The following is a 27,936-nucleotide window of genomic DNA, read 5'->3' on the forward strand; positions in this document are numbered from 1 at the left end:
TTCGTGTCAGAATATATTAAAAAGAAAAATCACTGTCTAGCACTCGCATTTGATGAACGCCCTACGGTATCATGACAATCTGTCAGCTCAATATTGTTTCTAATTAGTTCCTTTTGGCAACAGGAAATTCAACTCACTGACAACAAAAATACATCTCCTTGAGTAACAACAACTGGCAGAATATATTAACAGACAGAGGAGATAAGTGGAGCCATCATACCTTTTACTGCCTCTGCCAGACATTTGTTCCTCATAAAAACAGCTACCCATGGAACATTTCAGCTGCTATTTTAAACATTTAAAGTTTAAGGATGTCTATTTGTACCCTGTAAGGCATAAAGGACATTTGAAGGTATATTCCTTGTGTCTTTTGTTATCAGTTCCAGGACATATACAGTACGTAAGGGCTACAAATATCAGTACCTCTCTATACATTTATGTCTGAAAAGGGGGGAGTTTGACCAAAAGTGTGCATGTGTACAGTATGTATATACTGTACATATATGTTGCACAAAAGTATTTTTAAATACACTGGAGGAGATGGAGGTGCATTTTCAAAACCCTCATTTCAGATAAAGAAAAATATGTTTTAAGGAGTGGAAGGCAAGATTTTGTTAAAAATTGTACACAGAAAAAACAAAAACAAAGAATTTTGATGTCAGGAACCAGATACATTGTCTATCCCGTATTATTATGTGATGTGCACGACATTATACAAGCTCACTTGTATTGCAGTTTACAGGATCTGTTCAGGCTTTACAATGGTACAGTGGAGCTTCACAATGTGTACTCTAGTGCATTTCCACCATAAGATATTTCAGACAGCTCACCTATTCTTCCCATAAAGCTGCATTTAAGGTGACTCAGATGTGATTATTAATTTACTGCAGCTGGCAACAGAGGAAGTCTGGGAACACGGTGACTCAATAATCAGAGCTCTGCTTGGCTATGCTGACTGGCCTACATCAGTTAAATCTGCCAAATTGCAGAGACATGGAATGACCTTCATCTTATACAGTCTAAGGGAAACCTGACCTCCTCTCAATTTCATTTGCCTGTAAAACCACTGAGTATTGGGTGCTAACCTGAGGTCACGTTAATGACCTCCTCAGGGAATGAACTGCCTTCTATTAACCAGATTTCTTCCACAATGAGTCCCTCTCAATGTGCTGGAGAATCACTCTAAAACATCTTTTATACTGCCTTTATTTTTCTTCTTTTGAGATGATATCTTGGTTGTGTCATTCCTAAATCGATTATATGACTTTCTATGCCTCACTTGTTCTGGTCACTATTGCTTTTCTAGGTAATGCTAGGTAACACCACATATCTCTGCTATAGCATAAAAACAGAAAATAATCTTTCATTTTAACTATGGAAAAGACTGAAGCCTAAAAAATTCAGACCATCTAATAATTTCCAAATACAGTTAGGTTTCCTTTTTAGCTTCTGGAAAGCATTTGTGTTGTGTTATTAGAGCTGAAAAGAATGTCCTTTTCATATCTAGCAGGTTATGAAAGAAACTGCCTTTCAGGCTTTTAACCTTTGCAAAATTCTCCTCTGTAAAGGAAACTGTCACAGTGGATGATACAATACTGTAATGGTTTATATGGCCCAGTGGGCAGATGAATGCACTATGATACAGACTGTTCAGCTTTTGCAGCTGTGTCTGCTAAATATGGTATGTTCAAGGTATGTGGTCATCTGTTGCTTTACCTGAAATCATCTTGTTCTGTCCCTGACAGTGAGCTAAACAATGATGTGAAGAAATTGGGACCCTCCCACAGCCCCACAAATTGCACTGTGTGCCAGCTGTGCTGAAAGTCTCATATTGCACTATATCAGCTAAAACGTGTTGTCTCTGCTGTTACTTTACAGTGATTGCCATATCACTGAGCTATGCTTTATTTCACATACCATTAGGGTGACCACATGAATCCATGTTTACTGAGATACTTTAAGATAATAAAATGACCAAGCAGTCAAATAAAATTAATGCTATGAATCGGAACCACACCATGCTCATCAAGTCTATCTTACAATGCAATTGCTTTTAATTAAAATCCAGTTACAAGTCAGCATAATTAATGAATGCATTATAATTGACAAGTGTAGAAAAAGCATTGGCGGTGTAGCCCTGTAATGCAATGCAGTGTTGGGTTTAAATTTGCCATCGAAGTAAAACATTTGCCCATGCTTACCTGCAGCTGCTCTTATTTCTAGTTCGTTAAAGATGACATTTCTACATTTGCTTTCTTTGTATAAAACACACAATAACTGCTTCACTTAGTTTCTTTAAACATTTTTCCCAGGAATTGGCAACCAGCAGATGTTTATTATTTGCCTTCAATTAATCCCACTTGTCACTGTTGCATCTGTAAACTTTTCCTGGCATAATAATATTCACACAGAATTGATTTCTTTAGGAGGGAAGCAAAATGGCAAATTACAGTAAGAGTGTCTTGCTTAAGCCTGAAATGCATTATAAACAACACATAAGCATTTATTGGAAGAATTTGATATCCCATTACGTTGTGGACATCGTTCTGCTTTCAGCTGTTTCTGCTATATTACAAATGACCATAATGATTAACAGTAGTAGTTCGTGCTTAAATGGTTTTATGCCAATTGATTAAAGATTTTTCACATTGGGTTACTAGGTAGAGCGTGGGGGATGTATAATAGTATGACATAATACTCAGAAGCTTTACTCTATGTAAAAGACTACAAGTGACACATGACAGGAAGCACAATACTAGTATCTTTCCTGCCTCCTTTCTTCGGATTAAGGAGCACAAAAGTAACCAAATGACAGATGGATATGAATCAATATATATACAGACTTGCATATATAGCCATTGATTTAAATTAGATATTTGAGGCTCTAATCAATAATTTAACTTCCTGTTCACTGTGAATTACACTATTTAGTACATTTAGTGAATAGAAGTTAGTGACAGAAGATACAGCACTTGTTTCATGTAATTAATAATAATAATCCTGATATCCTTTTGCTATACTGAAAACATAGGGACTAGTGTAGTGTTGAATAAAGAACCAAGCTTGAAAAATGAATAATACAGCAGGTGTCCCATTTGAATCCTCATTGCCAACATACCATACAAAGTAAGGTACCAAACCTTAACACCATAAGACTGATTTCTAAATTAGTAGCTTATCTGGAGATAAAATATCACAAGAGCCTTAAATACCAGAACCCTTGAAGATCAAACAAACAAACTAAAAGCAGAAACAGAAAAGCACTTGGCAAATCCATTTTAGGAATGCTATACCAAAGGTTCTTCTGAGCTTTCCTGAAAAAAGCTACCACATGCCTTTTCTGGTTCTGCAGACTTCTTCAGGTTAAATCTGGGGACTTAACCTGGGGAAATTACAAGTTTGTTTAGAGCTTGCAAAGAAGTGGCAGTAGCAGTGCCAATAAATTCAAATACGTAACGTACTGTATGCAGCAAAATCTTAATAGCCCCTGGAGTGAAAATAAATCAGCAGCCAATGACTTCAGCTTCAATTAGCTAATGAGAGTGCATGAATCAGAACATAAATCACTGAAATCAAAAGCTTTGGCCCACTCTACTATAGAGATCCTTACCTTTTTTATCTGGTTTATGGTACCATTAAAATATGGCTAAATAGATTACCCAAAGGTATTTGCAATCAATTTTGGGGACTTTATTTGTGTTTATAACCCACTTCACATTTTATGGTAGGTTAGCAGCACATATACTAGGAATATACTAGTGTATTCAAAAATACAACAGTGCAGCTTCAGTAAAATAGGGTTGCAGTGCAGGCGTTCATTGCCAATTGGAAGCCAGAGAAATTGAAATACCTGCCTGAGGTGCACATCAGAATGCAAGATGTCTTCCAAGGGTATTTACATTCTTTCATCCATAGATAGGGCTAAATTTAATGAGAGATGCCAAGGCAAATGCAAACTCAGCAGATACCTTATATACTTTTCTAATCCTGTCATGTGGATTATCAATTTGGCAGCATGTATTTTTTATGCATTTCACTGATATTCTGAATCAGTATCCTCAGGTTACTGTTCTGTAGGTTAATAGTATAGATTATCACAGAAAACACTAGATATATTTTTAAAAATGCTGATTCTCCTCTTCAAAGAGTTGCAATAATGCAAAGCACACAGTCTGTACAGTACAGTATATCTGAAAATTGTATTCCAAGGTCACTACTATATCTCAAAGGGAAAGGAGAAGAGGAAAAAATATGACATCTAATGCAGAGCTATGCTGGCAGAATCTCTGCCTTCATTGTCCTCCTCATATTTCGTAGTCAAACCAACTCTTAACAAATTAATTTCTACGTAACTTCCAAAAATGTAAACCCAGCTTAAATTATACCAATACTGTGCTTTATGTATCATCTTTCATTGCTTCATAGAAGGAGTCCTTGAATATTGTCCTTGCTGATATAATTGATCTCTGTTAATAGCTTTTTCTGGTGTTGTTTATCACCAGAATATTTCATAAAAATAGAGAGCTCTATGTAACTGTTGATGTAGTGGAAACTGTGTCTGATAGACAATAAAGGAACATTTTCAGAGGGCACTGAGTCCATGGAACTGTAAACTTTTCTTCATACTGTTATGATACAGCAAATACGTCGTGGCATGTTCCATCAAACAAGACCTTATTGTGCTGTGCAGGAAATAATACACATCAATGTTATTAAATCAGGAGGCAGGAAACAAGGTACAATTTGACATGGAATTTATGTGATACGGCAAAAAAAAGCAAAAAAACTGTCAAAACCAAAATGAGATATGCATTGTGTAAGTCCATTATTATTCCAAATCTTGCTCCCTGTCAGGGTAACTGCAGCCCATAGCCTATCCTGGAATTACCATGTACTGTAAGGAGGCACCACACTCTGAGTGGGACACCAGTCCACTGCAGGGCACACTCATACACAGGGACAGTTTAGAAAAAAACAACTATTCTAGTACCCAGTCTTGAAGGTGGGAGTGCTCTCAGTGCAAATGCAGTAAAATCAGTAAAATATAAACTACACAGTTGATTGGCTCTCAAGTGACACTGAGTAATGTAAATGTAGAATATTTAACAGAGGTAATGTCACCTATCGTCTGCTTTGTGTTCTGAGCAGCAGGTATTCTACACATATATTCACACACAGCATGTACAGGTATTAGCACAATTGAATGTCATTGTTAAGTCATGACACTTAAAGAATTTATCACTTTAAAGATTATAGTATAGTATAATACAGGGATCTACAGGAATCCTGTAAATTATCTCTCAGGAACTGGACAAGCACAAATAAATGCCCTTTTCTCGGCACATACATGGACATTGTGTCCAGTAAAAGTCATGTGAAACCTAATTTGGAGTTGGAACCTGAGCCCGAAATGGCATCCTTGTGAATTTCTAGGCTGCCCTGAAAGGGTCACACCGCACCAACAAAAATATTTCCCAACAACAAATTGGTAACAATGATCTGGCAAACTTCCTAATTTTAACCACGAGTCCACAGTGCTTCCCTCATAAATATAAGGTCAGAAAAAATATATGTCCGCCACAGTTCTCCCTGGACACTGATTTAATGGAATCACACCAAGCATCTGTCCTCGTCACTCAAAGTGAAATTGTCTGCGTGTACAGCGTTGTGCTGCAGGCCCAACAAACAAACGCCTGACTCAGGAGCAAAGTAAACAGGAAGCAGGAAGATATTTGGACCCTTCCTCTCAGCAACGGAGCAGATCTTACAGTGAAATGGGAAGTTGTCTGGCTTGAATGCCAGTTATCCACATGGCTATTTTTTAGAACAAATATTGCAGTCTTCTATGTTATTGCTGCTGAGGTGACAATATCCTTTCATGTAAAAGTGTGACACATGTTTAACAATGTTTTTTATTGCCCAAATCACAACATACAGTACACATTAGGTAAACTGCTCCTTCGTTTGTCAAATATTAAGAATAGTATAGCAAACAGAGGTAATAATGACCTTAAAAAAATAATAATTTACTTTTGACATAAGGATTGTAGTTTCTGACTGAGGACGCTATAGTGGCTTCCACTTGGTTACGTAACACCCTAGCAAGCTCCTGTTGCCAGCGGCTCCTTTGAATGGTATTTAACAACAAAAATACAAAGGCAGAATAAAAATTAATCATTATGTTTCAGAATATGGCTCTTTATGGATGTGCCTCTCATGGCCAAACAAATCTTTTGTCTAGCACACATTAAACACTTCAGCTTTTAAGAAGCAGAAGCTTTTTACATTTCGTAAGTAAAAGATGACCATCTGTAGTACTGGTAGCTGATGCAAGGGACTTTGTTTTGTAGAGTAGCGTTTACTGAAATATGATGTCATTTTAAATGGCATCCAGAGGAAAGTAACTCAGTTTAACAAGAGCCTCTACCCTCCCCCTTTCCCCCCTCTGTGTATAGTTATAAATATACATCATATATCTAAGGAAGCACACGTGGCTTAGCTTGTTCAAACAGTGGCCATGAGACTGCAACAGACGGACACCAGGTGTACAGGGCACATGGAAATCTATTTATGGCTCCTTGTTTACAGGATAAAGGTAGCCTTTGAACAATAACATGTCTTACCTGCTTCCAGATGGCATTTGCATTATTTTATATTGTGTATATAAATCATGGCAAATAGAAAACATATATGGACATACTGTATATACCAATTCCCTTAAGAATATCCACTCTGGAATACTAATGGTGTGAGAAACTCCTTCCAAAGGCGAAATACACTATTTACGTGTATTTAAACAGAGTGCGAGAGAGAGATTAAGAGTGAAAGATGCTTAGATTTTTAGACATTTTTTGCAGTCAGTGAGAATTTGTTGGTTCTTTAACGAAATCTCCAAAGTACAACAGATTTAGCAGAGCAGAGAAAAACTCTCTAAAGCAAGTCAGTAACAGTCTGTTAAACACATTGCTGTTACACATACTGTACATCAGCCATAAATCTAAAATGTAAAAACAGGAGTAAATACCCAGAGTCTGTAGCCTAACTCTTCTAGTGCTATATAATAAATCACTGTGTCGTCCTCGTTTATGCATGGTGTAGTTAACTAATTGCTCTGTGTCTACAAATATTAAAATGGTTAAGGAAAACTATCTAACAAGCAATTAATTAGAAGGAATTCCTGTTAGAGTAAAGAGGTTCTGAAGCTAGATAACTGCTTTAACGGGATTCTTAATAAATTAGGAGAGGACTCTTGAATATCGACTAATTAGAAATCAAGTATTTAAAGGTCAAATTTTACTTTAGCACTGGGCACAAATTAGAATGTACTAGTAGTTCCTGAGAAAAAAAAGATAAGTGGAAAAAAATAAGCAAAATTTAGAAATTCCCTGAAACAGTCACAAAAAAGAGTTTCTCAGACAAAGTCTTTGCAAATGTAATCCCATTGCCAAACTGAAAATCCAAGTATGATATTGAAAGCTCAATACAATGCAATGCAGACAAGCCACTCTTCTGCCTAACTGTTTCAGCATACTCCAGGTACTGTAGGAATAATATGCTGAGTCTGGTCCAATATTGTCCCATGAGAGGTGTCGCCCCAGGCTCAGTGTACTAGGTCACTGTCAGTCCAATACTGGAAAACAATTTGTTATGACTTTCCAACTTTAGCCTGCTGTGCATTGGGATAACATTGGCCCAGTCCACACAATAATACTGTCATTGTATTACCAATATACAGTACATGAAGGTGGCAGTATAGCATAGTATTAGGACATGTTTCTAGAAGGTTCTTAGATAAACAGATACAACACTGTATATGCTGTATGAGTGTAAATAAAAGTGCTTTGATTGAAATCTTCAATTTAATAAATGGACAATAATACTACCTGATTTTGGACAAACATTTACATGTTATCTGGGAGAGTAATAGAAGTTACTATTACTATTAGTTACAATTAAGAATTGGGGACTTGTATTTGAAAGGGGGGAATAAAGTTGGCTGGAGAAGCACTGACATGATGCAGGCAAGAAGACATGGAACTGAAAGAATCTACTGCAAATGCAAACTTTAGGAAGAACTGTCAACTCCATCATGATTTTAAATCTCCAACTTTTTCACTCAATATACAGTAGATATAATGATGCATATGGAACCTGTTTTTTACCTCGTGTTTCCATTGATACACCCCAACATTTCAAAATAAATTGAATAACTAGAAGAAAACATGGTGTCATGGGCGTCTATTAATATAAATGTACTGTATAAATTGCCTTTTTTTGGAACTGAAAACTATTAATCATCCGAGCTTTACCACTTCAGCTCCTGTATCACCTAAGGAGTGACTAGGATTGTGCACATGAAAAGCTGCTTATGTTTATGTGAATGTCTAAGAAAGATCAGAGAGAAAGTGACACAATAAGATACTAACACACAAATGAACAGGTGGGTCACATGGCCTCCTCTCTTTTGTAATCACTCTGTTGTTCTTAATACCTGAAGACAAAGGAGCAACTCCGTTTTATTTCATTGCAAACTGAAACCTGAATCGAACAGTAGTAGTATGCACACAGTTTATAATCTTGGAAAATGTACTGTATGCAAGGATGCATGATCTGAACTTTGATCTGATTAAACTTAAATATTGCTTTCACTCTTAGAGACTTCAAGAAATCCTTACAATATAAATACCCAGTAAGTGGATTATATCATCAGTCAATTGGGTAGTTTATGTAAAAAGCCAACAAAAAGTATATTTGAGTGATCTGCATTTAACATGATGTAGCAGTGGATTTAACTTCTCATGGTTGAGTGTTTGTGTTCGGCTGCTGATATAACCCTCTTCTGGGTTTTTACTGCCATACTGCTTTTGCAACAGTGCAACAGTTACTTTTTCATGATGATATTAACATTGTGGCTTTTAGTCCTCAAACTTCTTGTTTTATTTTTAACCTTGCCAGGCTTACTTTAAAGTAGCTCTAGTTAAGCAGGCATGATTAAAAGCATTTTAGACAATCTTATTGCACCCAGAAAGTGTTTATTGAGGAAGTGTTCCAGATGCACAGCAAACTTCTTTTTTTGATTTGCTGGTTTTCTCACGGGTGCTTGAAATATGTCAAGGCAGACAAAATAATTTGCCAGATCAACAAAGTCACTTCTTTATATATGCAATCTTCTGCCCCAGCCTTTCCTGTCAGAATCTCTTGAAACTTTTCCTTATGTTTACCTTAACCAGTTGTGATTATCTTATTTTGTTTTAAGAAGCATTAAACAGATTTAGAGACCCCCTGGTATATAAACATCAGATGTTCACAACAGTTATAAAACCCTGTTCAGTTATATTAATATCCAGCTATCGTTCCCCATTACTGCTGCAAAACCTATACGACAGGGATAAAACAATTTTGTAGGGTGTGAATTAATGCTTTCATTACTTCTGATAACAAATTACTGTACAAGTCACACAACAGCAAAATCAAGATTTTGTAAATTAAAATTGAAGCTGACATAAAAGTAAAATCTCCAAGGAAACCCCACAAACAAATCAATAACCCTTCACACAAAGCACAAATGAAAACAAATTTCCACAATAAGAATTTACTTAGTGGGCATGAGATCCAGTCGAACTCTAAAAAAGGGTTTGGGTTTAACTCAATATGATCATAAGATTTCTCCATAACAAAAACCCACAGGAGCCTTCTTACCTGCTCCTTCATTGCTCATCTTCAAAGACACCTGTAAGAAAAGATTCAGAGAACAGAATGAATCATGCTGGAGCGTTACTTTCAAATTTTCAGTTACAGAATTCCTTTTCCATTTTTTTCACAAGAGAGAAAGTAACTAATGTGTTTGTTTCACCACCAGCTATTCTAGTGAGCTGCTCTGTGCAGTACTGATTGCTTTACACAGTTGAAATCACAGCAAGACTCCGTTTGGCACCCCTTGATTTAGCAATATTAAAAAAGAGGTGATGTGCTCAAGAGCATACTTGATCCAAGTAGAACGTTATTGTTTTTCTAAGACTTATTCAAAACCACCAAAAAGGTTGCTACAACCTTGACAAGCTAAAAGCCAAACATTACAAAAAGGGTGTAATGATCTGTATTATTACATTACAGAGTGGTGCTTTTTGCAAGATCTCATTTAACACGATGGGAAAAACCGTAGTCAATTCTGCTGATTTTAGAAACCCAGAATGGATTTTGTACTATTATAGCCTCTTCCATTCCAATATAAATTGATTGTATTCTTTCAAGAGAAGATGCTATCAGCGGCAAAACATTTGACATTTAACACGGTTTGTCTAATGCCCAAGAACAAGTGAGTCTGAATTTGAAAAGCTAGAGAACAAAAAGAATACCTACAGGAAACATATGCATACACCAGCTGGAAACAGTAAATAAGCTATGTTCTTACAATCAAACATACTGCACAGTAATATGGTTCATAGATGCACAGTTAAGTACATACAGTACTAGCACCTATCTATAGACAAGGCTTTGACACACATTGCAGTAAATTAACGTATGAGACATAAGGGAGAACAAATTCTAAACGAAATAATTATATTCCATTGGTTTCAGAGTTCCTTGATTTCTGATTTTGATAGAATTTCTTCAGTGGAATCACTGTATTATTTTATTCTGCAATAAGAAAGGATAGGTGAGAAAACATTAATTTTCCAAAAGAACTTGCTTGCGTGTAAAGGGGAAAGCATAAATAATGCACAATTGTCAGAACAGAGTGCCTAAAATATGGGAAATTGTCTTATGACAATGATACGAGTAATAGGTTTATTTCATGCTGAAAAGAGAAGAAAGAAAACACAAGGTTTCGGCTGTGGAGTCTTCTTTGTGGTGTTTTCTTTCTTCTCTTTTCAGCATGGAATAAACCTACAGTATTACTTGTTCCTTTGCAGCCTACGCATGCTGAGGCAGCTACCCACCTGAACTACTTATGACAATAATTCTCTTTGGATCCCCATTTAGGCCATTAGGGGTTGGTTGTTTAAGAGATGTTGAATAACTACATTAGTCAGAATATACAGTAAGTGTGCACAAAAAGTACACAGAGCTACATTTGCTGCAGGATAGAAATGGACATAACATTGTACCGGAATAGCTAAAGATTTTATGAACTGTACTTCTCAAGCACTTTCCACCAAGTGCTTACCAAAGATCAAAGGTAACCAAATTAGAGGAGTAATTCCTTCCATCTTGGAGTGCAACATACTGGACTGCGAAAGACTATTCACATAAGGAAATTGCCAAGCTCAACAATATATGAATCATTTAGTTTTAATTTATACAAAAAATTAAATAAGTTGATTTAAATTAAATTAATGTAGAATTTCAAATTGCAGCTAAGCCACATTTCAGCTAATGTTAAACTACATGACTAAAATTTTTCGAGGTAGTTTAAACTTTTAATTTTCCTTTTAGGATAGATGCATTATCTACATCTTAACCCAATTAACAGTACTAAAAATATTCATAGCCAGCATTCTAGACCACATACTGTATATCAGGGCAAACATACTGTACATACTCTTAGAGGTAGTACATTATGATCTTGGTTAAAACATTTTAATCTTCCAAATTTTTACTTTTACATGCTTACATGACATGGTACAAATCAGCTTTGTTTAAAAACTCCTATTTGAAGATACCTTGGATCAGATTTACAAAGGCTATAATGGAATGTGCATAAATATTTATACAATGTATACACCTCAATAAACAGATTTATTCAGCCATGTGGGCTGTTCTCTCTCTGGATTCATTTTAAAATGCACACACACAGTTGTCTCAAACTATAGATAAGGCAGCAGCTTGGCAAAGATTCTCCACACATTCTGGAAATGTAGAGAAGTTGTGGCATTGGCTGTAGCATTGAAGAATGTTCACTGAAAATCAAAATAAGCTAAAACGTCTGACAAAAAGAAAGGCTTCTTTGATTTGCGGTACCCTCAGATTTCTGGATGTAAATATGTTACTTCTTTGAGTCTTGATTTTGAGTTAACTACTTTAAAAGATCATGTTTAACATTCCAGAACACATTCTCATAGTTCCTGCCCTTTCCTTTGGATCACCATATATTTGGTTAGACACTCTCAGAAATGAGTTACTGAGAAACGTCTGTACCTCTATACCTCTGGACTAGTTTCAATGACCTTATGTTAAAACGGAGTTCAGACTGAAGAAACAAGCATTTTTAAGAACAGTATTAACAACTAAAACGTCTAAATTCTAAAATGTTTTTCCAAAAAGATTTGTCTGTTTTTACTCTAGTAATGAAAAAGTTCAGCTAATAATGTAGAACTGGGTGCTACTTTTGATTTTGAGTTTATTTATTATCCATAGTGAAATAGTATATTGTATATTTACTATAAATAGCAAATTGTGCATTTTAAAGATGTCAAGGATTCGAAATTTCTACTCCCTTCAAATTAATTATGTTAATATCAACTAATTCACAGCTTATTGTACTCTTACTTACTTAGTCTGTATCTATTCTAATTATTATTAGAAGTCACTTTCTCCTAGAAACAATAATTTTATGTTGGCCTCCTAAAATACAATGTTGAACTCTTCATGTTGTATGCAAACATCAACAATTCCCATCAACAGTGTAAGCAAATTGCCCACTCTATAGTAAATGAATGTAATGGTCAATCTAAACTGAGGCAAAATCAGGCTTGTTATCTTTTACAAAGAAACAAGGACCACTGAATTGCCTTGCTTTTATTAGATCACACCAGACATTTTTTTCCTCCAGAATCTTTTGAATTATCAGCTTCATTTCTAACATTCCAAATAACATTTTTACTGCCTTGATGACATCTATTACTTTTTCGATTACTGTACTGTACTGTACATTTTTTTATACACTGGCACAATACTAACTAATGGAAAAACCATTCATTATTTAGGTTTTGTTATTCTGGAGCTGTTTCCCATTTGCTGGCACATCAGGGCATTGGTAATTAAAGGTGAGTGTTGTTATGAATACCACTGTGCTGAAAGATAAGACACAAGGTCGGATATCATAGCAAAATGAGTCCTAGCCTTTTAAAGACAATACTACATTTTGTCCCCTATAGGTGTTTGCCCCACACTCAAAAACAAGACTACATGGATCCGTACAGCTATCAAATGGAAGATGAACTTGTTTGAAGTTTTTACAGTGATGCTGCTTTGTGATGTGTAGTTCTCAGACCCCAATGTTGTGGCTTTTAATGAGACTCTGACTTCCAATGCATTTCCCCAACACTCTTCTGTTTATTATAAATGCTAGAAAGGTAATTAACATGCTATTCTGAAACAGAAAACTGTGGTCTCAGCAGCTGAACTCTAACCATCTGCAGCTTCCAAAATCTTTAGAACATATACAACTAAAAATGTATTTCAAAACACACAAAAACAATACAATTTTGCAACAAAATGTAGGATTATTTCTTCTTGGTAGCCATGAAGGCTTGGTCATAGCATGGCTGACTGAAGATACTTATTCATTGATGATGTGAAGCACATTTATTAACAAATAAGAATCAGAGTAGTATAAAGTACCTAGCAAGTATAATCTGCTCTTTTCAGCTATGTTTCAAAACACTTTTCATGGCTTCATGTACGCTTTTAATCACAATTTGAATGCTCAAACCTTTTAAGGGTGAAATAAGATAAATGTCAGCATAAACGTCAATGAAAAATCAAAAACTAAAACATACTGATTGCATAAGTATTCATCCCCTTTTATTAAGTTTATCATCCAACTTAAATTAGTTCAGGTTGACGAATTACTTTAGGAAGTCACAGGATTAGTTAAATGGCCTCTGTGTGTAATAATAGTAGTTCATATAGTATGATCTCAAAATAAATACTGTACACCCGTCTCTTTAATGTCCTTGTGACAGCTCTCCTTATAAATGAGTCAGGGATTTCACTGGCAGGGAGTGAATACATTAGCAAGGAATTGAACATCAATTGTTCTTTTGTACAGTTATCATTTATACATTATCTTTCACCCTTCTGTCACTGTCATTTTTTTTCCTGAAAAATCAATTTAGATTAAAATTGATTGAAATGCTACATTTTCGTCTTAGTTGTTTCTGTCATAAAAGGTAATAATTCAAGATATGATTTGAAAATGTGACATTTGCTATAATATATCTTTGAGTCTTTCATTTTTAAGATAGTGAAATAGTACTCTTTCACTTGGGATTCTATTTTCTCCTAAATAATTGATGGCTTTTTTGCCCTTGACTCAAAACTGAAAATCTCCTTCACTAGTAAGCCTGAAAGCTCTGATAAAGTTGTCAAATAACAGACTGGACCCTGACTGTGACTTTGTTTTCTTTTTCACCCCTGTTCACTGGGCTGTGATGACTGGGCTTCTAAAAGCAATAGGCGCTTAAAGCACTTGATAGTCAAAAAATGAAGATGTCAAGGAAACAGTACTTCTTTTTCTAAATCAGCTCTTGACATGGCCTAACTCTCAGTGTGTAGCCGGATTATGTGGTTCTTGCTTCAATGGAGTTGTAGAAGAGCACAGAAAAGACACCTATTCCATCCCTCTCAAAATAAATTTACTAAGCAATTTCCCATATTTCATTTGTTGCTTTTGTCTGTCGTTGATGCCGGGACTGAATAATTTATTGTCTGTTTTCAAGACTTGCAGAGTCATCTGTTTTCACTGGAAAATACAGTAAACAGTTCTTTTGATAAGGAAAGGTTTTCATGCTGCTTTTTCTGGAAAAAAGTCCATAAGGAAATGTATTAAAATGGGATGTATTCATATATCATATATTAATATCATGGGATATTTTATCTGCTATTCAAGTAAGAAGATGTGTGAAATCAGGTGCAGTAAGGCTAGCACTGTTCAGCTCTAGATTCTTACCCAGTACTGATCCTGTGGTGTTTGTGTGGAAGGTTCTTTAGAAATGGCCATCTATCCATTTAAGTGAGAACTTCATCAATATTTAGATTTTAATTAATTTTGTGAAATCAGAAAATAATTCCTTGAAGGGAAACCATATAAAACATGCTCTTCTATTGTCATTCTTCTTGAGCTGATTTAAAAGTATTTTTGTTACCGAACCTCAATCAGGCCACAGCATTAAGCATGGATTTACAATCTGCTTTTGCAATTAATTTTCCAACACAAAGAGAATAATGGTCTTTTTCTTTCCCGTCAAAAGTTTAATTCATACTGTACAATTGTACATTTGCTCCACCCAACCACAAGCATGAATGTAGACGTTAATATAATCACATTGCAATTCTCAGTCAGCCCACAGACTCAAAACCTGAGGGAACAAGCCCACTGAATCACAGGCCAAACCAAAGACCTGAACACATTTGCACTGAGGTACTGACTAGAGATTAGGTGCTGGTTTTGCTTATTGGAAATGGCATCAGGTTTGACAGTCAAGCCAATTACACAAGGCGAATTAATCCTCTATTAATGGCACAGTGACTCAAGAGCCTAGTGAACTAGGCTCCTGCTCCTGCTATGTCTAAGCACGACAGCCTCTTGTGTTAATTACTGAGAGCATGAATGCAACTTTCATGGCCAGGTGTTAATTACCAACACAGCTAGTCTGGAACAACAGAATCTTAGAAACAACATGGTTTGAACTTTGCCTTCCTTTATCTGGGATATCTGTTTATATTTAGATTTTTGTTTAATACTTCACATGCTTGAGTGTGGTATTTCAAATCTGATGACCAAACAATAAAAAGAAAAAAAAACCCAATACATTTTTGGATAGATTTATTACTCTGTTTGTTTGCAGGTACTACACATCACAATAGATTCAATAACGTTTATTATTTAAGCAATAGTTTTAAAAAAGTGTGAAAAAGCTTAATGCAACAGGTCAGATATTTGATGCAGGAATTCTGACTGTTACATTTTTACGTTTGACAGTTTGTTTTATTCAATGTATTTTTTCTTTCTTTGTTATTCCAGAACATGGGTTATGAACATAAAGGAGTCTTGAATTGATGTTTGGAGTGCTCCATGTCAAATTCATCTTATTCGGAAATAACCATTCTGATCCAAGATTCAAAGTCAATAATCATATTAAACTAATCCAATGTAATGTAATTGATATTACAGCAAAAGCGAATTTAAAGTGACAATCATTTTAAGTCCCCGTTTTGTACAGAATTCATATACATCTTTACTGTCTGTATCTATTTGTGCTTCCAGGTTCTTTAGCATTTACTAAATGTCCCTCAATTTGCCCCTGGCCTACTGTAGGCAGTTTTTTAGCATAGTAAAAGCTAATAGTAACAGCTCTCTTTTGCTGTGTCCTTGCTGTGTTATTGAGACAAAAGCTCAGGATAGCTGAGTTAGTTTAGCTTAGTAATGCCACATCAACTCTGAAGCTGCCTACACCAGATGGAAAACATGTTTAAGATCATGTGACAAACTGCTTTTGTCACTGCCGCAGTGCAGGAAAAACATTTTCAGTTCTTTCTGAGGCTGTCCATGACCTTCATAGAAGCTAAAAAAAAACAAAGACTCTTTAAAGAGATGCAGGTCCTCTTCCTTAAATACAACCAGAACACCTGCACTGGAACATTTTAGCCCATTATTCCAAATAAAACCTAGAGGTTACTCTGACATAATATCATTCTATCCAGTATCCTAGCATCCTGAGCTGTGAATGACAGCAGAGGTACAGTTAACCTATGTCTTTAGAAATGCAGCAAACAGCAAAGTGGACCAAATTTGGAAATGTATTGTTATTTTTGATGGATGAAGTTCAATAAGAGCTCTGCTTTCTCACATTGTAAAACAGTCAGAGATAAATGATATTCATATGCCCCATAATTCAGAAATTCAGAAACAATTCAGAAATGATTTTGCTCTTAAAATCATTATAATCCTGAATGGTGTTTCTTATGTTATCAATCTGAAAGCTGTTGTACTGTAAGTGGTGCAGACAGACCAGTTAAAATCTGGTTTTAGCTGTAGACCGAAATTTCCAAACCAATGCCCCAATATGGTGCTATAGGAGTTGATTAATATATTTCCCCTTAATGCAGCTGGTGAAATAATTTCTCACATCTCCAACCTGATTAGCCTCATAGTGAAGTTGCTGGCACAGGAAACTCTGACGTCTTTGAACAATTACCTGAACAAAGTTTTATATTCACAAAATGGACCAAATGGTGCCCTCTCATCCCTTCTTATGTTCTTATGGATAATGGATTTAAAAAGAATACAAACATCTGCACAGTTAACAGAACAACTGAATTTATATCTTAATCAATGAGAACAGTGCATTAAGGTAGTTTTTAAGGGCTGGAAGAGTTTTGTAAACAAAGCAACTTCTTTCACGATAAGCATTTGGTGATCTAAGGATCTGACTATATCTCTCGTTCAGGACAAAAGCAAAGTAAACATTAAACTCAGTTTGTCTTTTCTGTCATTTCTTTATCAAAACACTGATTTTTCTAATTCAGGGAATGTTTTTATCTTGTGGTCTTAGTTTTGAAATGGTTATGGCTGAAAACCAAAGGCTGTCTTACCTTGTGATCATCCATAACAGAATGGGAGACCGAATTTTCATCGGTATGAAGGTTTTCTGTTTGATTGCAAGGAATGCAAGACTCAAGAAGACAGCAAAGTGTACTGCTAATTTTGGTTAATATGACTGTCTGCTGTCGGGCAATCATAAGGGAAACATGCAGAATGGGTGGGCAGTGGTTTTCCTGTTCATTAGTTACAGTAAAATCACAATCATACAGTATATTGTTTTTTTAACCAGTTATTTTCTTTTGATTATCTGGTATGGTCAGATTGTGGTGAAATTCAAAAACATACAGATAATTCTGGATTGAGTCTCATCTGTATTATATGCCATATTTATTTGTGTTGTCTTAATAGGTTTCTGGACAGAGTATTCTTTTTAGAAATGCATTTCTTCTGAAACATAATGTAAAATGATCACCGCAAATAAAGTCTTCAAGCCAGCCATAGCCCAGACATGATAAGTCATGATTAAATTATCCTTCAAATCCTTCTAGCCAGGGACAATAAACAGGACATACAGTACTGCCTCAAAAAGCACTTTAAATGGCAACACTTATTTTAGTGCAGTGGAATGGCACTTGTCTGTGAACCGTAATGTTGTTGTTTCAGTCATGGTCTCAGTACATGTGTAATGAGCATTAAAACACCTCAGATTGAAGCTCTGATATCCCAAAAATCAGGATTCCTGTTCTATTTAATTTTCCTTACAAAAGGAAAACAATTAAAATCACCATGGGGGACAGTGGGAAGACTTTAATTAGATCCTTTCATCGTGAAATAGATAGAATTTAACAGGAAATATCTGTCTGTAGAAAATGTATAAGAAAGTCACACATTCTGTTACTTGTTGTCTCTCAACTGGAAATGCTATAGTAGATATTGACAGCCAGAGATTTACTAAAGTACATGTCACAAAAATACATAAATGGCAACTTGCTTTAGTGAGACTGTAAATTGCTTAAGTCAAATAACTGGGTGAATGTTCTGCAAACTGCACTATCATTTTTTTTATCCTCAACCTATCCTTCTTTTTGCTATAAATACAATGAGCTGCAGGGGACAGGCTGTTCAGCATGTGGTACCCAACAATAAAAGTAATGGATTTCAAAACAAATTTATCTGCAATATTAAACTGAACACAATCTGGACACCTGAGTGGTTCAGTCACTGAAGGTGCCTGTTCAGGATATAGGTCTAGCTCCATGGGCTAGACACCGTTGAACCAAGCCTCGGTCATATCATGAGTAATCCACAGTAAGGATACGTTTGAACAAAACTGCTTGAAAACCCAGTAAAATGAGGATAGAGTGGAAACTGAGAGAGTGTACGTGTACATGCAAGACTGCAAATAGAAATTGCTTTACACAAATGATTGTGAATGTCTGCACATTGCCCTGCCATGTTGTTCAAGGATGTTCCCCAAGATCATTTAATTTGTGGCTGTATGAGAGCCTCAGATCAATAAAGTAACAGCAACCAAAATGGCCTTCTCTTGTTAACAGTTCTTATGTTCTTATGAGGCTTGTTCCGTGCTTTAATAGATCTCTTCACAAATAGAAAAAAATAGAAAACTATTATCAGCATAAAAGCTACACAGCTTTTATTCTCTGCTTACTTTTTCAGTCCACTACTCTTTCTGTTTGGATTTTCAACCATAGCAAAAGCAAACATACTTTTCAGGAAAGTATGTACACATTTACTGACTTTTTGTGATGAATGCAAAGGGACACTTTTCAATGTTCAATATACAATTATTTTAACTTTGTTACCAAACACAACAATTGTCTTTATGAATTCAATTATATTCGTAAATAAAGAACATACTGTACATAAGCACGAAAACATTTCAGAATATTCAACCAAGCTAACAATCATTTTATACAATTCAGCTGCAGTTCAAATATTCATAATTAATAATAATAATTGCTTACACTTATATAGCGCTTTTTCTGGACACTCCACTCAAAGCGCTTTACAGGTAATGGGGACTCCACCACCACCAATGTGCAGCATCATCCATTCATAACATTATTTAGTACGCTGTGCGACATTCCAATATATCAGGGGGATCATTTTTTTAAGGTATGTAAATAATTGTTTTGCCCATTGACAATCATGTAACATGAAATACTAAAACAGGCCATTTCCTTTAATTCCGCTTTGAAAAGCTTTCTCCCAAGCCTTAAGAGTCAGCTGGCATGTGAGGTAGAAATAACGACAGAGAATCAAACCACTCATTACAGAATCTGCAATGATTCAGAAATGCAATAACATGAAAGAGCAATAGCTATAAATTACATCTTTATGGTTCTGCATCTTTGCCAGATGGCGATTGTGAATTAGCATGGCAAACCACGAAAGCCAGGAATGCGTATGGTTATGCAATGTCCAGTGAGGATTACATGAACCTCGGCAGGCCTCCACGCCTTCAGAGCTCTGTGCCTGAATGCTTCCATCTGTATTATTGAAATGTACAACAGTTACAGCATTTCAAAAGCTTTGCTGAGTGTAAAGTGAGCAGCTTCTACTCCAAGAATGCCTTTTCAAATGATCTCAAGCCTACGTTCCTTGAACATCTCCCACTTAATAGCTCATTTTACTAACTAGTTAAAGAATAATATTATTCTTAGTCTTATGAGATATTGATGCTATTATTCTCATTTTTATTTTTTTGCAGGCTACGCTAGAGGTTTTCACAATGAGACCAGTTCATAACCTGATGCCTTAGGCATGGTCTGCTTTATGGCACTTGGCAAAGAAGTTGAGTCGTGCTGAAAAGACCTACTGCCTGGTCCTCTGCTGTGTTTCTTTGGAAGGGCAGGGACTTGCAGTTTTCTGTGAATCTCTGCTTCCTTCTCATATCAATCTCCAGATCCTCGTGCTAGTGGTATGATCAACAACCATCTTGCCAGCCATATCACCCTGCAACTCACAACTGGCAACCCACTGAAGCTAAGCAGGTGTGAGCCTGGTCAGTACCTGGATGGGAGACCTCCTGGGAAAAACTAAGGTTGCTGCTGGAAGAGGTGTTAGTGGGGCCAGCAGGGGGCGCTCACCCTGCGGTCCATGTGGGTCCTAATGCCCCAGTATAGTGACGGGGACACTATACTGTAAACAGGCGCCGTCCTTCGGATGAGACGTAAAACCGAGGTCCTGACTCTCTGTGGTCATTAAAAATCCCAGGGCGCTTCTCGAAAAGAGTAGGGGTGTAACCCCGGTGTCCTGGCCAAATTTCCCCCCTGGCCTTTACCCCATCATGGCCTCCTAATAATCCCCCTCTATGAATTGGCTACATTACTCTGCTCTCCTCCCCACTGATAGCTGATGTGTGGTGAGCGTTCTGGCGCACTATGGCTGCCGTCGCATCATCCAGGTGGATGCTGCACATTGGTGGTGGTGGAGGGGAGTCCCCATTACCTGTAAAGCGCTTTGAGTGGAGTGTCCAGAAAAGCGCTATATAAGTGTAAGCAATTATTATTATTATTATTATTATCTTGTAGGATGTTGATACCATCTAGTTAAGAACCTTTTCAGGTCCCTGATCGTACCATTTTTCAGACATCTCCATTCTATTATTCTCCTGTCCAGGTTTTTATGTTATTACTTTTATTATGACAATTGTTCTCCAGTTCAAAACTGCATGGAAATTCCAATAGCCAAAAAGCACAAACGCTCAATTGCCATTTATGATTATTATACACCGTATATTCCAGTGCAGGACAGATATGACATACAGTACAGCTTTCATGAAGTAATGTAATAATTATAATAATAATAATTAATAATTGCTTACACTTATATAGCGCTTTTCTGGACACTCCACTCAAAGCGCTTTACAGGTAATGGGGTCTCCCCTCCACCACCACCAATGTGCAGCATCCACCTGGATGATGCGACGGCAGCCATAGTGCGCCAGAACGCTCACCACACATCAGCTATTAGTGGGGAGGAGAGCAGAGAGTAATGAAGCCAATTCATAGATGGGGATTATTAGGAGGCCATGATTGGTTAAGGCCAATGGGAAATTTGGCCAGGACGCCGGGGTAACACCCCTACTCTTTTCGAGAAACGCCCTGGGATTTTTAACGACCACAGAGAGTCAGGACCTCGGTTTTACGTCTCATCCGAAGGACGGCACCTTTTTACAGTATAGTGTCCCCATCACTATACTGGGGCATTAGGACCCACGTGGACCACAGGGTGAGCGCCCCCTGCTGGCCCCACTAACACCTCTTCCAGCAGCAACCTTAGTTTTTCCCAGGAGGTCTCCCATCCAGGTACTGACCAGGCTCACACCTGCTGAGCTTCAGTGGGCTGCTAGTTGTGAGTTGCAGGGTGATATGGCTGCTGGCTGTAATACATGGTAGAGATAGCTTGTGTATGGTCTATGGGGAGATTTGTTTCTTGGGGGTCTTTTTCTTGGAGGGATTGACACCTGTATTCTTCACTTTGCACAATTTGCACTTTACTTCCTTTAATTGCAGAGAGCTAGAGACCGATGTGAAGCCTTCTTGTTCTCAACGTGATGGGAAAATTGTCATTTTTCACTTCTATCCAAGAAAAACTACGTGTGTGAAGTTTCAAAGTGACCCAGAGATATTTGCTAGAACAGATGTATTCCCCAGAGCACAGACTCATCTGTTTTTTTTAAATAGAACTCTACCACAGGAAAGCTCCTTTCTATATTTAGTATGTCCATCAAACATACATAAAACTGACACACAATTATGTCAGGGGAAACCAAGTTATCAATCACTTTTTGTTATTCTCAGTTGAAGAAAAATGTATTATTTGAATGGTTATCCAGATCGGCTGTTAGGGGAATTAGACAGTACTGACCAAATTTGGTCTTCTGTTGTAAACAGTTGAGGACAGAGGTCTTTACAAAATCATAGTTTGGGTTTTTAATGCACAATGTTTTGTTAAGGTTATTTTCCTTGAAAGACATTTTATAAAATCATTATTAAAAAGTAAAATAAAATCTTAGTGGCTGATTAGATATGTAGTAGAAATATTTTGTTCTTTAATTTTCAGTTTTTATTTTGATTTGCAGTGAGTGGTCCAAGCACTGATTTACTTATAAAAGTGATGGCTATGAATAAATGATAAAATCTCACATCTTAATAAGACTGCCTAAATCAGACTACACATAATATAACTGTTTTTTAATGTACACACAAAAGTTTACTTCTGACATGTTTAAAATAACCAAGCAATGCTGCCATTGTATCTAGATTGATAGAATTACTTTGATTTTACACATCAGCATGGAAATATAAATTAAATTATGATGTCAGATTCACCGTATACGTGGTTGATAATGATTGTGATAATAATTGATCTTGTGAATTCTAATGGGTGGTAACAAGTGACAATAACACAAAAGTTATAGATCCGATTTATTGATTTCTGCTTTTTGTATAATAATGAATGTATGCATTCGTTGGGACAAAAAAAGCAAATATTTTCAAACCTATGAGAAAGCTACTCATAAGAGTTTTAATTTAAAAGTTCAGGATTGCCTGGATTTAAATAAATCCAGTTTAAGTTTCTGCTAAAGAAATTGCCACAAATTACAGTTGAAGTGTGAACGACATTGCTAAACCTGATATGGTGCTCTTTCAAAGGGATGTAATTTAATTTAAAGTGCATGTTGCTACACATCTAAACTGTACAGGTAATGTGCAACGGAAGATGAAAGGTCATCGTTTTCTGATGCCATTCTATTCCCTTTAAAAAAGAAGGGAAGTTGGGACTTTCGGACAGCTTCTGGGCAGTCAGCCAGCATCTCCTTTTGGTTAAACTGCTCTGATGGATTAGTGCTTTGCTTCATAATGGAACACTTTCAGGTGTGTTCAGGCTGAACTAGTATGGTACAGACGAAAACAAAAAAGCCTCTGCTTAGATTTGCTTCACTTGACACAGGATGCAGAGTTCTATACTGTCTGAGAAAACCACTACGTATTGTTCTTATCATTGTTATTCTCTGTGCTGAGAGGTAGGAGAAGACCCCACCACAAAATTCACAGATTTAGCACAATATATGAAAGATCTTTGGTATGCTCTTTCAACGACTTGAATTAAGGCACAGTGCGAGAAAGAGAAATAGAGGCACAGAGAGAGAAACCCATTTCACGCATCTCTGCGGCACTGAGATTTCCACTGCTTCTGCCAACAAAATAGATTTAAAGAAGATGGAATAACGCTGACATTCCAGATAGTGAATGCATAACTATGGAAACATGGGCATTGTCTTCTTATGGCTTTTAAATGAGGAGAATGAGGTACTGTATACACGCAGTGGTGCCAATTAAGCACATGTGCACCCAAATTCCTCTTGCAGCAGAAAATTTAAATCAAAGTTTGTAAAAAAGATACCAGGGAAAAAAATAATTCAGTTTTTACTTCATTTCAAAGGTCAGTCAGTTTGTTAGGTGATGACATGATTGTTATAACAATATAAATCTAGTAGGAAGTACACCACATTCACCTGAGAAATACACAACAGCAATTCCAATGATAGCTGAAAACTTAACTGAAAATCCAGTAAGAAAAGCAGTTCAGAAAGAGTCACCGGATACTGAATCATAAAAACAACAGGGTGCTCTCGATATAACAATAGAGTGTAAGAAGTAACAATAAAGCTGTTATAGACCTCAGAAATATAGTGGGCAACTATATAAATACAAATGTCACATTCATATACTGTAAATGTGAACATACAAGGATACAGTCCAGCCCATTCTAAAGCAGTGAAAGTCTATTTGCTTAAATTAGATTTCTTGATGCTGGTGCTAGGATCATGACAATTTCTGTTTTCTTCCAGAACTGAAACCAGAATGCCTTGAGTTTGTTTGTCAGCAGCTATATAAACCCACTGTAGCCTAGCAGATGTGAGCCAGGCCAGTACCTGGATGGGAGAAACCTGGGAAAGCTAAGATTGCTGCTGGAAGAGGTGTTAGTGGGACCAGTAGGGTCCCCAGCCTGTTTGAGTCCTAATGTCTCATTATAGTGATCTCCTGACTCTCCATGGTCATTAAAAATCCCAGGATGTTTCTAAAACAGTAGGGGTGTCCATGCCAAATTTTCCCCTGGATTGCCCAATACATTCTCCACCTTTTCAGCAGTACCTAATTCAATGAGGTGATGGATTTCATTAGGATAGTGTAGTGTAACTCGTGTAACTGGCCCGGCTGAACAAATAGCAACCTGACTATAAGGACGAGGGTTACAGGACGACCCCATCTCCTCATTCATCACAGACAGTGGTCCCAGCAGCTGCTACAAAAGCATGATGGAAGATGCTCAAAAGGGTCTCGGGGGGTGGGATATTTATAATAAATGGGCAAAATTATAATTTGACCTCCCTTCACAAATCTGTTGAAAAACGTTATGTAGTGTGATAAAGTTCTTAAAACCATAGAGGTATGGTTTCAAGCAGACGGCTAAACTATTTTGAAAAGGAAGTAACATTTTCCAATGGCACCAAATTGCTGGCAAAAAATAAACGAAACAGTTGGTGAAGATTTAGATGTCAAGATATTAGATTTAATGTAAAAAAGTCTTAGGTTTTTCACACCTCTGATAAGGTTTTACTGTAGTCTAACAATATTTTAGCTGTAGTTTTCTATGGTTTCAACATTCCTCCGTTGGCCTTTCCTACACTACTACTACTTTGCTGCTGTCAATTTTTTCTAAGAAGTGTAATGAAGAACGACAGTATAAAGGCATGTTAAAACAGTTGCAAATCTTAATTAAGTGAAAAATTAAATAAGGCATTTGAACAAAACCATCTGTTAAATTTATCAAGCTCAACTTTTCTGAAGGCAACATTAGCCTAGCATTACTGATATTGCGGAGCTCAGTTTCCCTGAGATATTTTGGATTCGAAATCATCCAGCAATGGGTTGGACTCAGCCTTTTCTATTTGAACTGTCTTCCTTCTGTTTATGCCTGTGTTCCTTTCCAAGACACAAGCCCATTTGGATTTTGAGGTGAAAGAGAGAAACAGTGCAGTTGCACAGCTCTGCCGCAGCTGGAAAGCCAGCACTGGCCCACTGATTTGCCTATATTTTGACACTCTGTGGCGGCATGTCTTGCACAGGGCACAGCCAGCAGCTTAACCTTCCTTGAAGCAGAACAAATCTCTCTCTCATGAGCTTGGCTTTGGCTAGTAATCTGTCTTGATCCCATTGAGCCTCTTATTTTATTTAACCCGCTTTACAAGCAACAAAGCCACCTGTTGGGTGGAAGGTGAACCAGAGAAGCAGCTCTGACAGATGGTCCTCCATACACAGGCCACCCCTTCTCTTTCTGATTAGCGTTGCTTGTGTTTCTTGTGATGGCTCCTTTTGGTCCACAAGGTCTCAGGAACCGAGCTTGTTCATGGTCACCCGAGAATGTTTTTCTTAGATATTGCTATACAATAACCTTGGTTTCAAAACAAACAAACAAAATGGACCCCTTCTAAGATTATTACAGTATTTACAATTTCTTATAGGGGGCCTCGGCACGTACAGTGCCACAGGGGGTTTAATTAACATCTATTAATTCCAAGTTGAAGCGAAAGAAAACCCCATAAAACAGTTCTTAAAATTCCACACTTTGTTTAGAGATGTTTTTAAGTGTTACCTAAGATATCATTAAAGCAGACAACCAATGTCCTGTACGCAATCTACATTAATAAGGTGAGTTGAGCCAGTGTACTTGGAAAAGACAGACTTGCCTCTATTTTGCAGACAGGTGCAGTGAATATATTTTAGTGCTGTTTTTATGAGCACAGATTTAGGGGTAGGTTAAGAGCACACATTCAAGAGTTTTAATGCATACCAGAAATATTTAAAAAATACAAATGCTTTCTCCCCTGCCTATGTTACAGTCACTGGAAAAGACAATATTGTCTTCCCAGAGCTTCCCTTTTTGTCCTGGTCACAGATAATGTTATTTGTAATTCACTTCGAGTGAATCCATTACAAACCACTTTAAACAGAGGTTGTTATTTCCTTGAGAACAATATCTTGAAAATCCATTTTTTATCTCAACTGCCATGGAAAGGGCCGTTCAATACTTAACTTGTTTTCAAATTTGTTCTCGTCTTGAGCAGGAGGTCAGCAAATGCCTGCTAAAGAAGTAATGCCTGGCTAGCTATTAACCCCCAGGGGCAATATTAATGAGTGTAATGACAAAGGATCTCTTTCTGATGGGGAGAGCATTATTAACAGAGCATTAAAAAGACAGTTTGAAAACTTAATTGAAAAGAACATTAAACTCAAGTATTGCTGCCCAGGGGAATACCTTATATCTATTTCACAAGAAATAATGACATCCAAGAATCACATGCCTTTTAAATGTTTATTGAGTATTTAAGTTGAATACGTTTTGACTTAACCTGCTTGGTTAAGGGGTAGCTTCCTGGCCACCGGATGAGGAGAGTAGACCCCCCATTCAGAATGAAGACTTAACCTGGGAGTAGCTGCAAAGGTGGAAATGCAAGAAGTAGTGTGTACAGTATATACAGTATATATAGCAACAGTCAGTAATGATTGTGATTTAAAATTTCTTGGTGTAATTGGTTTTATCTGTTGTTATCCCTCTTGAACCTCAATTAAGAACATAAATTTAATGTTAAAAAATCCAAATTTCAATAGGATTCAAGTATGAAGGACAAATGAAAGACAGCTGATTCTAGCTTTTCTTCATAAAACATCTGAGGTATTTTCCTAGCCATTGTGACTAGAGTAAGGCTCTGCATTCTAATTTTATTGAACAGTTTTAAGACAAACATTGTATTTTAATTAAGTTCCTTTATGTATTTAATGTCATATTTTATTATTTATATATTATTCTGTTAAGAATCTGGAAGATCACACATACAACAAGAAAGTGTATTTTTATAGTTAGTGTTGTTGAAAATATTTTTCTAGATTAATTGATTATAAAAAAATCCATCATTACGGTGTGTTTGGCTCCCTACATTGTGGTCTGAACCCTTGACTTAGCTTTCTGAAGACTCAAAATGCCTTAGCAGCTTTTTGACTCCATAATCTTCCCTGAGAACCAGACTTCATTTTGTTTGAGTGCACAAAGCTCAATCATTCCATTACCCTCAATCCAATTACCCATTCAACTGTCTGACTCCAGTCCCACTTGGAAGTTTTATGTGAACTCTACACAACAGCTATAGATGTACCTCAGTCTGCCTACCTTGAGCTATTTGAAGATGAAATAAACATGTATTACATATTCTAGCACAAAATTGAAAGAATCACATGCACGTGCATACGTGACCAGCTTTTCTAATTTCTCAATTTTCTCAAGTTAGTTTTCAACTTTGGCAAATCTATTTACGTTATGTCCTGATTTTGTCTCAGGCACATTCCTTTTTCTTCGTTAGA

The 27,936-nt window shown here is 36.6% G+C and overlaps 1 protein-coding gene across 1 annotated transcript in view; it reads right to left on the reverse strand.

Moving 5' to 3' along the window:
- Positions 1-27,936, reverse strand: part of LOC148658357 (stAR-related lipid transfer protein 13-like) — a 129,675-nt gene that overhangs the window by 78,669 nt on the left and 23,070 nt on the right. Inside the window, exon 5 of the mRNA XM_088639426.1 lies at positions 9,700-9,730. Within this exon, the coding sequence (XP_088495552.1) occupies positions 9,700-9,730 (31 nt within the window). The remainder of the gene's footprint in view (positions 1-9,699; positions 9,731-27,936) is intronic.

Source organism: Lepisosteus platostomus, chromosome 7 (genome assembly GCF_059453375.1).
Source record: "Lepisosteus platostomus isolate fLepPlt1 chromosome 7, fLepPlt1.hap1, whole genome shotgun sequence".
Taxonomy (NCBI): domain Eukaryota; kingdom Metazoa; phylum Chordata; class Actinopteri; order Semionotiformes; family Lepisosteidae; genus Lepisosteus; species Lepisosteus platostomus.